Source organism: Aspergillus heteromorphus, assembly GCF_003184545.1.
Source record: "Aspergillus heteromorphus CBS 117.55 chromosome Unknown BO70scaffold_17, whole genome shotgun sequence".
NCBI lineage: Eukaryota > Fungi > Ascomycota > Eurotiomycetes > Eurotiales > Aspergillaceae > Aspergillus > Aspergillus heteromorphus.
Window position 1 is genome coordinate 223,826 of NW_020290422.1, and position 12,007 is coordinate 235,832.

The 12,007-nt window shown below is 50.4% G+C and overlaps 3 protein-coding genes and 1 non-coding gene across 4 annotated transcripts; 3 read left to right on the forward strand and 1 right to left on the reverse strand.

The window, feature by feature from the left end:
* Window positions 1-139: 139 nt before the first annotated feature.
* On the reverse strand, window positions 140-243 carry BO70DRAFT_t200. The gene has a single exon. It is a non-coding gene; the product is annotated as a tRNA-Glu (tRNA).
* Window positions 244-1,096: 853 nt separating this feature from the next.
* BO70DRAFT_363143 (uncharacterized protein) lies at window positions 1,097-2,888 on the forward strand. Its single transcript, XM_025543493.1, has 4 exons — window positions 1,097-1,697; window positions 1,749-1,892; window positions 1,945-2,012; window positions 2,067-2,888. The coding sequence occupies exons 1-4, from the start codon at window positions 1,527-1,529 to the stop codon at window positions 2,842-2,844; spliced, it is 1,161 nt and encodes a 386-aa protein (XP_025398199.1). The 5' UTR covers window positions 1,097-1,526; the 3' UTR covers window positions 2,845-2,888.
* Window positions 2,889-3,365: 477 nt separating this feature from the next.
* Window positions 3,366-4,377, forward strand: BO70DRAFT_430175 (uncharacterized protein; the record flags this gene model as incomplete). Its single annotated transcript, XM_025548138.1, has 2 exons — window positions 3,366-3,694; window positions 3,776-4,377. The coding sequence occupies exons 1-2, from the start codon at window positions 3,460-3,462 to the stop codon at window positions 4,375-4,377; spliced, it is 837 nt and encodes a 278-aa protein (XP_025398200.1). The 5' UTR covers window positions 3,366-3,459.
* A 2,240-nt stretch (window positions 4,378-6,617) lies between these two features.
* BO70DRAFT_397509 (putative ABC transporter) lies at window positions 6,618-11,866 on the forward strand (the record flags this gene model as incomplete). Its single annotated transcript, XM_025546709.1, has 13 exons — window positions 6,618-8,224; window positions 8,281-8,403; window positions 8,452-8,550; window positions 8,605-8,729; window positions 8,788-8,835; window positions 8,889-9,558; window positions 9,609-9,686; window positions 9,738-10,299; window positions 10,347-10,598; window positions 10,649-10,938; window positions 11,028-11,481; window positions 11,597-11,641; window positions 11,726-11,866. 13 exons carry the CDS (start codon window positions 6,618-6,620, stop codon window positions 11,864-11,866), a joined length of 4,494 nt encoding a protein of 1,497 aa, XP_025398201.1.
* Between the last annotated feature and the right edge of the window lie 141 nt (window positions 11,867-12,007).

Sequence of the window (12,007 nt, forward strand, 5' to 3'; positions counted from 1 at the left end):
AAAAGTGGGGCATAAAATCCGGCCTCTAAAAAAGGCGATGAACGAACAAAGAACCAGATAAAAAGACGTAGAAACGCTGCTGTACTGATGAGTCAATCAAAAACGGGGACGATGGATGGAGTGGTAAAAAAAGAGAGACCGGCCGGCCTGGGATTCGAACCCAGCCTCAACAAACTCCTAAGGAAACCCGTCCTGGGACCAGCCCTCGAGAATGGAGATACTGACCAGCTGTACCATCCGGCCTTTGTTGGAAAGAGGAGACCTGGATTGATGGAAGTGCTCCTCTGGGGGTATGTTGGGTGTCATTTAGGATGTCAGAATGACGGTTTTGAGAATGAATGCTGGAGTGTAGATGGTTTGATAGATGGGTTTAGCAGGGATGGAAGATGCCAAGGGGGGCGGGCTCGTGGGGCCTGCCAGCTGAGTGGCTATTTATTGGCTAGTGCTCTTTGGAGGAAAGTCCCCTGAAGAGTCGACTTTACGGGCGACCGCGCGGGCGGCCGCCGCCCTCCTTATAGATTTTTCGCAGACGGGGGCGCCGCCTTTGGTGATACTTGACCGCTTTCTATTATGGGTTGTTTTGCCTGGCAAACTACTCAAACACTTCACGTGCGTGCCGAAGAAGTTAGTTACTCAACGCATAAATATTTGTCAGAGTGTTAATTAATGTGTAGCACCAGCATGCGGGTTCCGGGTACCTTTTTAGTCAAGAGGTTTTGAGTTTCGGTCTGTTTGGCGCAAAAGGGGTACTAACTGGTGATTGTTGTTACTATTATTATCGGCGTTGGGATCCGCCTCCGGGAAGTCCACACGGCCTGGGCTCTTGCGGAGATCTGAACATCGCACAGACGTCCTCGTGGGAATGCCGTTGCCAGTTCCGGTTATAGGCAGGCATCCGAGTCCGGTTTGAAAGTGAATGGAAAGGCTTGTGGTGGAAAACCCCTCCGATTGGTCTCCAATGCCGCGTTCTACATTCCCCTGTACGCATGGGCATGACGCTGTCACCTTACTGGTATCGATCTAGTGGTCTGTACAGTGCACGGAATGTCTACTCCGCAGATGCTCCGTACTTTTAATTCCTCCCAGGCTCCCACAGATAAATTACGCGATGAACCTATCAAGTCACAATGTCCGTCTAGTGTCTATCTAGTGTCTATCTAGTGCCCCCCTGCCTCTCGCCAACGACAACCTCACTGGCCCAGGTTAACCGCCCGGCTCCTAGTCTCCCCGGACCCTAGTCTCCGTGCGGCGCCAGGACCACGCCGGATGGGATGGCCGCCACCGTCGACCCTCAAGACCTTCATGATTCGGAATCCGCTTCAGACTGCATCCTCACTGCAGCGCATTGAGACTGAAACAGCTCAGTCAAAGGCCAAGTGATTTCTCAAAAGCCCTGACCCGCCCGGGCCTTCCTAGCGTTCTTAGCCCAAGGTCGAGGCTGAGAGAGCCTCAGGGGACTGAGAGATCTCAGATTCGCCCCAATGCCATCCACAGCCTGGCCGTCTCTCTGCCCGGTCCAACTGAACATGGCCCTATCCACATCCCAAAAACGGCTCGCCCGCTTGCTCTTATATGCGCTCGGGGTGATCGTCATCTTTCTCGTCCTTTGGCCGTTACCCTATGATCGGCCAGCGGTGCGGAGAGGGTCCGCGGAGCCCCGGGCCCGCTTCGATGCTATCAGAAACGAGACTCTGGGGGTAATGATTCTTGAACCCAGTGGGAATAAGTTACAAGCTGACATAATATAGGTCCAAAAGATTTTTGTTATCAATCTCCCAAGCAGGCCGGACAAGCGTGATAATCTTGTCCTTGGTTCATCGGTCAGCGGCTTCGATTTCGACTGGATTGATGGGGTTACCCCTGAGGAACTCAATTCTAAATCATATCCTTTCGTAGGTTCTAGACAAGCCAGTTGATGTGAAGCCGATGCTAATGATCCCCCAGAACTGGAACTATGATCACAAGGCGACCGAATATGCAGCCCGGCGGGCACATGTGAATGCCATGCAACGGTATGCATCATACCACTGACCTTCTTCGATTTTTATAAACTAACTATGCGACAGCATTGTGAAAGACAGACTTGGCAGTGCCATCGTCATGGAGGATGACGTGGACTGGGATGTGACGATCAAGACCCAGCTCCAGAGCTTTGCCCTTGCAGTCCGGGCTCTACAGGGGACCGATCAAAATGCCACCACTTCCCCATACGGTGATGACTGGGACATCCTCTGGCTGGGTCACTGTGGTGTGCTATGCCAAACCGATGTGCCCTTTTTTCTTAGCCCAAACGACTCTACTGTCCTTCCACCACATCACTACCTGCCCTACTGGCGCGATCCGCCCCCCATGGAGATCCCCCCTCACACTCGTATGGCCTGTGCCGTCGGGGATGGCGTTTGCTCGATTGTGTACGCAGTGAGCTACCACGCCGCGCAGAAGATCCTCTCGGCTCTTTCTGTCAACCCAGCAGACCTCCAGGAGAAGATAGACATCGGCGCTCAATTCGACGTCTCGCTGGGTCGGATGTGTGGTAATGGGTATTTGCGATGCTTCGCGGCCTTTCCATCCATAACCGGCGGCTATCAGCCGGCTGGGCCTTGGAACAAGGCCTCTGATATACACGATGAAAACCAGGATGTCCACCCCGCCTCTAGTAATGGGGTGATGTACAGCACAATGCTGAACATCAATCGCCTACTGGGCGGAGAAGACAATGTTGTCTCGACCTGGGATGACGCGGCGGTTCCTGTGGTTAACCCAGCTAATATCTCAATGGTTGGAGGAGCTATGCACGTGTTGGCAGAAGGTGGGATGTATAGACTGGCGGCTGCCAATCCATAGATGAGTCGGCATGGGCCAATAGTATTACTATAAATAATATACGATACAATAATTTTGATCGTAGTATAGAATACACCCACCATGTTCAATTTCGACTCCTTTTCCTAGGATCAGCAGCCTCTGGCACACTGGTCTTCGGATAAAGTAACATCCTACAGAATCATGTTGGCAACATCTGTGGAAACAGCGAGTCGTTCTAAGCGCCGAAGGCGCATCACCAAAAAACCTACAGACACCCGAATTACCCCGGCGCAGGATTGGGTTAAGAAATTACTATAATTGACAGGGCGACTAGGGCGTCACTCTGATTGCATGGACTATAGGTGCTAGCCATGCACTCGCAGCATTTAGAACAAAGACCTGCCTGCCCTAAGAGGCCTCTGCGGCGGCTAATGGAAAGAGAAGAACGCCTGTCTCCCTTGCGGCTGTGAATTTGTTTGCTCTTATAGTAGTTCTCATGACTGCTTTTTGAGGCGAAGCTTTTTCTCCGCATGCTGGCTCCTCCCTAGGCGCGACTATCACTGCCAGCCATCATCGGCCGAGCCCGACTTCCGCCACATCGTCCCCTACAGTGCACATCTATACAACATCTCATATATATATATATATATCATCATGCTATATTCCTTGTTACTCCTCCTATCCTTTTTCATCCAAATCGAAATCACTCGAGGATCCGACGCCAGCAACTACTTCATCAACCCGTCCTCAGGGAACGACATCAACCCCGTCTGGACCCTCGGCGAAGAGCAGGTCATATCATGGGCGACCACTCTGGGAACATTCAACATCTCCATGTGGCAGGAAAGCCTGGTCGAAGAAAGTGCAGCAAGCCAAGGCAACATCTACTGTACGCAGACAACTAAGCCCCAAAATATCCACTCTAGAATGATAGTCAACCCGGAAGGAAGCTGACCCAACCCCCTCGCAGCAAAAATCCATTCCACCGACCAAGTCACCAACTTCACCTGGGTCGTCCAGCTCTACGGCTTCACCCTCGACTACTCGAACGTCTTCTTCCTCTGGATCAACTCCGACGACCCAGACGGCTTCGTGTCCTGCTACTTCAACATCACCGAGCCGACAACCACCACCACCACCACCACGACTAGCAAAACCGACGCAACGGCATCATCAACCTCCACTAAACTCCTCGAACTCGCTTCCCCCTCCGCAACATCTACTATCACAAACGCTGCAGCCACCCAGTCCGCCACCACCACATCCACCTCCTCTTCCTCTTCCGGTGGCCGTTCCAGTGGCGGCATGATTGCGCTAACAACAACGGGACAAATAGCCCTCGGTGTGGGTATTGGAATTGGAGTGCCCGTTATCGCGGCGCTGGCTGCACTGGTCTGGCTCAAGGCTCGAGCAAATAACAGAGTCACGTCAATGGCGGCGGATTCGCAAGATAAGTTGCCTCTTTCTTGGTCGGCGCCGCCGCCGCAGCAGTTGCCGACTAAACCGAAGGAGATGCCCGGGACGAATCCGATAGAGTTTTATCCTGAGTTGCCGGGGCAGTTGCATCGATAAAGAGCTTAGTTTCTTTGGGATGTTGGATGGGGGGGGGGGGGGGTTGTGGATTCATGGATATATATATTTTATTGGGTCTGGTGGAGGTGCTGATGTTTACATATAGCGCGTTTTTAAGTATATAGATACTAGATATTCTGGTGATAATCTTACTATGGAGAATGAAGGCTTTAACTAGGGAGTTTTTATAATTTGAATTTGTGGTTCTCCAAGTGGGTGAGTGCTTGGGCATCGCATCGAGCGACTGTCCATTTTCGGAAGGTGTGATCGGAGTGGGCATGGATGACGCCTACAAACCGCCCGAGGAAACCATTGCAACTCGATCCGCTCTCTTACATCCATTTGCTTAGTCCTGTCCATTCTATATTATCGGCAATGCTCTACACCATGCACCAATCATACTGACACATTCCTGAACCGCCATGGAAATCGCTTGGGCGTAGTCGCGGTAGAAAAGAGGGCTTGTCAATGTGTTCCCATTTTGTCTTACGATCCTCAAAAGGCTTTGATATGCCAAACTCAGTGATCACCATGTCTTTCGCTGTCGTCCAGGTCTAAAATATAGTACACAGATTTAGGAAGTCACTATATAACTCTATGGAGTGAGAAAAGTGTCTGTTACTGTAACGTCTGGGCTAGAGACTGTTGCTTGAATCCCCGAGACAGTCTTCGACTCGGACATCCGGGGCCATGTCATGGGATCATTGTATAAGCGGCTGTGTAGCATCATAAGCGAAGTAGTCACCGACTCCTTTGATCATTTTGGGCTCCTCCGCGGTAAACCCGGATAAGAAGCTAAGTGTACCGTTTTTCAGTTGCTGCCTCATCGCTTGCAAAGCACTTTGGCGTAGCTGACAGGATCATCCATGATCTTCTCTTTGGGTCAGTCTCCGCACGAAAGCCAGAGGTATAGGGAAAGGTCCCAGTGGTGCTTTGTCGCACGGGGTTGTACTTCCTGTTGTAGGCAATTCTTGATCCCATGACGATAGTACTGAGCCAGCTTCATTAATTGGGTTGTTGTCAAAGGAGGATATTCTTGAGGATGCAGTCGAGAAGGAGTGTTTTTTGATGTTTATAGCGGCGGTGTGTTGAGTGCCTAATGCGTGTAAAGGCCAGATAGACTGGGAATAGGCAGATAGGTGCCAAAGTAGTGGTACATTCACTGGTGGTCGTCACTGCTCTTGCATGAGATGAATCCTGGGCGTAAAACCAATGAGCGCATCATGAGAGCTAGCAGAAGATCTGCAAGAATTTGATGCTGGGCAGCTTTTCAAAGCCTGTCTCGATCCCACTGATCCGGTTGGTCATCGCACAGGAAACACTCGAGCTTCTCCTCAGTATCAGTTGGATGCAGAAGCGAAAGTCGCTGTTCCTGCTCGGAATGGATGGCAAAGTATTCCGTACTGAGTACTTCGTACTGGCTTTGTTTGACTGAAAGGGGAAGGAAGACATGGCGTGACTTCCCAAATGAGGAGGGGCTCGCGAGTCTTCTTCGTCTTTCCCTTCGCCCCCCTTCTTCCCCTTCATTCATTCCACCTCGCTCCCAACCACATCCGGACCCATCAATGATTCAACATTGCCAGGATGACAACCACGGTAAATCTGCAAGAAGTCATAGAGACCTTTCTCCCGCGGGATGCTACTGTGGATTTTATACATGGCACAGCTCGACTGGACATGATCCACGGAACGCCCCTGTGTTCTTCCCTGGTAGCCGGGCATCCTTCAGCTATGTCAGATGAGACATGCACAATCCCTTCATCCCTACTCCCACCATGCCCCCCATGACTAATCTATTCAGGGTCGCCTATCGGGGCCGCATGCGGTTACTACATAGATGATGACTTCATCATGATCCCGCGGACGATAGCAATGATCCGCCATCGAGACCCACGGTCCAGCCAGGGTGAAGCTTTCCCATGTCTCCCTTTGACCATGGACCGTATGGCAATTTGATGAGTGTGATCGGTATATCGGATCTCATTCTCCCCGATTCATTGAATATGCTTCTGCTAAAGGTTAAGCTTGATAGTGAAGTTGCATCGGCGCTGGCGAACCTCCGATAATGCCGAAACTTAGAGGGAATATATGCTGACTGAAGGACGGAAATAAGGAAAGTCCATCGCTCGCGACCGACCTTTATCGATGTCTCCTCACCTGCTTCTATCCTGAATCTCAGTGCTCATCCCTGTTGCGCCTACCGCCGATGCGCTGGCAACTAGCGTCGCATTTATATCATTATGGATTCAGGACGCCCATCTAACAGTTTTAGCTCGAAAGTCGAGGATAAAGTAACTCAGGATGGCAGTTCAGATCTGAGTTCAGCCACATTGCCTAACTCGGAAACGACTGAGAAGCAATCGCCCGTTCCTATGGAGCAACAAGTGTCGGGCGAGGATGCGATCCGACGGGAACCTTCACTTCAGAGGCAAATCACGGAACATGATATCGCCCGCGTACTTTCTCAACGGCGGAGCGCTGGGACTGCCTCTGGGGCAGGAGGGGCGGACGATTCGGCCCAGGTAGCAAAGCTGGTCTCTCGGATGTTCGGCCAGGAAAGAAAAGCCAACTCGAATGAAGAAAAGACTAGACATCTTGGGGTGGTTTGGAAGAACCTGACAGTTAAGGGTGTTGGACTGGGGGCGGCCCTCCAGCCTACGAATACCGACCTTCTCTTGGGCATACCCAGGCTGGTGAAAGGCCTCCTTACTGGGGGAAGGAAAGGCGCCGGTGGACATGCGCCACTGCGAACCATCTTGGATGATTTTAATGGCTGTGTCCGACCCGGTGAAATGCTCCTAGTTCTTGGCCGTCCAGGATCCGGGTGCTCGACTTTCCTGAAAGTGATCGGAAACCAAAGATCGGGGTACAAAAGTGTCGAGGGTGATGTTCTTTATGGAGGAGCAGATTTCAAAACAATGGCAGACAAATACCGGTCAGAGGTGCTATACAACCCCGAAGACGACCTTCATTACCCGACGCTCTCCGTACGAGATACTCTGATGTTTGCCCTGAAAACAAGGACTCCGGATAAAGCATCACGGCTACCTGGCGAAAGTAGGAAGCATTACCAGGAGACATTCCTGTCTACCATCGCCAAGCTGTTTTGGATCGAACATACTCTTGGGACCAAGGTCGGAAATGAATTCATTCGAGGAGTTTCGGGGGGAGAAAAGAAGCGTGTATCCATTGGCGAGGCCCTGATTACGAGAGCAAGCACCCAGTGCTGGGATAACTCTACCAAAGGCCTCGATGCTAGCACTGCCCTCGAATACGTCCAAAGTTTGAGGAGCTCAACGGACATGTCCCATGCATCCACGCTTGTGGCCCTTTACCAAGCATCAGAGAACCTCTATAAACTTTTCGATAAGGTCATGTTGATTGAAGACGGCAAATGTGCTTACTTCGGACGTACAGAGAATGCAAAAGCTTACTTTGAGCGCTTGGGATTCGAGTGCCCCCCTCGATGGACAACTCCAGACTTTTTGACCTCTGTCAGTGATCCACACGCGCGGCGAGTTCGAGAGGGGTGGGAAGACCGCATTCCCCGTTCTGCGGAAGATTTCCAACGAGCATATCAAAGGAGTGACCTATTCAAGTCCGCCCAGGCAGATAGTGACGACTTCCAAAAAGAGGTCGATGCAAACATGGAGGAACAGGAAAATGCCAGAGAAAAGCTACCAAAGCAGAACTACACTGTTCCGTTCCAGAAACAGGTCATCATACTAACTCAACGGCAATTCAAGATTATGTATGGTGATAAGCAGACGCTGATTGGAAAATGGGCAATGCTCACCTTCCAAGCGCTCATTATCGGAAGTCTTTTCTATAATTTACCTCAGACTAGGTGGGTCACAAGTTATCATTACCAGCGAGTGCAGCTATAACTAACTATTATGCTAGCGCTGGTGTGTTTACGAGGGGAGGCGTCATGTTTTATGTGCTTCTTTTTAACTCTCTGCTTGCCCTTGCGGAGCTAACGTCATTTTTTGGGAGTCGACATATAATGTTGAAGCATAAGAGTTTGTATGTTATGCGACATAAGAATCTATAGCGGCAAGCTAACATTGATAGCTCTTTCTATCGCCCGTCAGCATATGCCTTAGCTCAGGTGGTCGTCGACGTGCCTCTTGTACTGGTGCAGGTCACCCTTTTCGAGCTGATTGTGTATTTGTATGCATCTCCTTCAAAAACGCATTACCATGCGGGACTGACCATCTTCTACAGCATGTCTAATCTCTCGAGGACACCATCTCAATTCTTTATTAATTATCTCTTTATTTTCTTGCTGACCATGACGATGTACTCTCTTTTCCGGACTATCGGGTCGCTAAGCGCGTCCCTCGACGCTGGTATGGCAGGCATTCTTTCTCTTTCTTCTGTTATATCTCTGCTAACTTGATATCAAAGCTACTCGTATCACTGGAGTTACTGTTCAAGCACTCATCGTATATACCGGTATGAAAAGTCTCTCGCTGTCTATGAATTCTTGTCTGACAAATCGGGATTAGGCTACCTTATTCCTCCATGGAAAATGCACCCATGGCTGAAGTGGTTAATTTGGATAAATCCGCTACAGTACGCCTTCGAATCAATTATGGCGAACGAGTTCTACGATCTCGATATCCAATGTGTACCGCCATCAATTGTCCCAGCAGGCCCCAATGCACAAACTGGCCACCAGGTCTGTTCGCTACAAGGAAGCACCCCAAATCAGTTGGTTGTCCAAGGATCAAACTATATTCGGGCTGAATATACATACAGCCGCTCTCATTTGTGGCGAAATTTCGGTATTAATATAGCCTGGTTTATTCTCTTCGTCGCCTTGACAATGCTGGGAATGGAGCTTCAGAAGCCCAACAAGGGAGGCAGCACGGTCACTATTTTCAAAAAGGGCGAAGCACCAAAGGCTGTGGAAGAAGCAGTTAAGAACAAGGAGCGTGCAGATGATGTAGAAGCAGGAGGAAATGAGAATGGGGTCACAGACGGGATTGAAAAGAAGAATTCCGATAGCTCTGGGAACGAGGTAAAGGGGATCGCACAAAGCACATCAATATTCACCTGGCAGGATGTAAACTATACGATTCCTTACGAGAGTGGGAAGAGGAAGCTACTACAGGATGTTCAGGGATATGTCAAGCCGGGTCGCCTTACTGCACTGATGGGTGCCTCTGGGGCAGGGTACGTATTCAACATCTCGGCATCTGAGCTGATGCTAACACGTCCACCAGGAAAACTACACTTCTCAACACCCTGGCACAGCGGATAAATTTTGGTGTCGTCTCAGGTACCTTTCTTGTTGACGGAAAGTAAGCATTTCCTGGCCGGCTACTTCCTGATATCTTTGCTTACATCCGCAGACCTCTCCCTCGAAGCTTTCAAAGGGCAACTGGGTTTGCTGAACAGATGGATGTACATGAGCCCACGGCAACTGTCAGAGAATCACTGCGGTTTTCAGCACTCCTTCGTCAGCCGAAAGAGGTTCCCACAAAGGAAAAGTATGACTATTGCGAAAAGATCCTTGATCTGCTAGAAATGCAGCAGATTGCGGGTGCTGTAGTCGGGGCTGGAGGCGCCGGTCTGAACGCGGAACAACGCAAAAGACTAACTATTGCCGTTGAACTGGCGAGCAAGCCCCAGCTTCTGCTTTTTCTGGATGAGCCAACCTCTGGACTGGATTCCTTGGCCGCTTACAACATCGTCCGTTTCCTTCGACGTCTTGCCGATGCTGGACAGGCCATTCTGTGCACGATTCACCAGCCCTCTGCTGTCCTTTTCGAACAGTTCGACGAACTACTACTGCTACAGAGTGGAGGACGAGTTGTCTACAATGCTGAACTGGGCTCGGATTCCAAGACGCTCATTGAGTACTTCCAGAATAACGGGGCCAGAAAATGCTCTTCCCAAGAGAATCCCGCAGAGGTACACCTACTCAAGACTTTCCATTTACATAGGCTAACAGAAAACAGTACATGCTCGATGTTATCGGTGCTGGCAACCCAGAGTACAAAGGCCAAGACTGGGGCGATGTCTGGGCCAAGTCCTCTGAGCACAAACAGCTTTCGCATGATATCGAAGGTATCATCCAAGATCGCCGGAACAGGGAATTTGACCAAAGAAAGGACGACAATCGCGAGTTCTCGATGCCTATCTGGGTACAAATCTGTACCGTCACGAAACGTAGTTTCATCTCATACTGGCGAACGCCTGAGTACGCTATGGTATGTGATCCGATTCCCTTTCTCTATACGCTTGATCTTAACCGAGGCAGGGGAAATTCTTGCTTCATATATTCACCGGACTGTTCAACACGTTCACCTTCTGGCATTTGGGAAACAGTTACGTCGATATGCAGTCTCGGATGTTTTCTATCTTCATGCTGCTCACGATAGCACCGCCTCTCATTCAGCAGCTGCAGCCCCGACTTCTCCATTTCCGCAGTCTCTATGAATCACGAGAGGCCAGCTCAAAGATCTACTCGTGGACAGCGTTCGTGACAAGTGCCATCCTTCCAGAACTACCTTATTCAATTGTAGCCGGAACCCTCTACTTCAACTGTTGGTAAGTGTCACGCAGCACAAACACCCAGCCCCTTACCCCCCATAAACTTTGGCTATCCAACATCACATCCCCATACTAAAACTTCTTAGGTACTGGGGCGTCTGGTTCCCGCGCGACTCCTTCCGATCCGGCTTTATCTGGATGCTCCTCATGCTGTTCGAGATGTTCTACGTCGGTCTCGGTCAATTCATCGCCGCCTTCTCACCCAGCCCTCTTTTCGCCTCCCTCCTCGTACCAACATTCTTCACATTCGTCGTCTCCTTCTGCGGCGTTGTCGTCCCGTACAGCAGCCTGGTCCATTTCTGGAGATCCTGGATGTACTGGCTCACCCCATTCCACTACCTCCTCGAGGCGTTCTTGGGCGTGGTCGTACACGATGTCCCAGTCCGTTGCGCCTCCAGGGAGGAATCGGAATTCAGTCCTCCTCCCGGAATGACCTGCCAGGAGTATGCCGGCTCTTATGCTAGCCAAGAAGGCGGATACGTCCAGGATGCCGCTAACGGGCTATGCGCCTTCTGCCCGTACTCGACCGGTGATGTTTGGGTATGTTTGTCTTTCTTCCTCCAACCCACCCGGTCTTGTCAAAGACTATGCATACATAAACAGACAAACAGACCAGATGAGATTGAATCACCTTACTTACTCATCCTCTCAACAGGCCGCAAGCTTCAATGTCTTCTACTCGCACAAATGGCGCAACTATGTAAGTCATCTATCTACCCCTCCCTCTCTCTCTCACACACACAACAAACAAACCCCCCCTCTAACCTGATATTTTCTTCTACAGGGAATATTCTGGGCCTTCGTGATCTTCAACTTCATGGCCGTCTTCTTCTTCTCATGGCTATATCTTCACGGAGTCAGAGATATCAAGAAGTGGGTCAGCGCACGGAAGTCAAAGAAGGCTGCTGCTGCTGCGGGGCAGTGATCAACTAAGTAACTACTTCTTGTTACTGGACTGGATGTGAAGCTGTTTGTTTCTGGGGGGCGTACTGTTTATAGATGGTGCGCGTGCGGTGCGGTTTATGTTGTGGTATGTGGCATGTATCATGTATCATGTAGTTGTTTT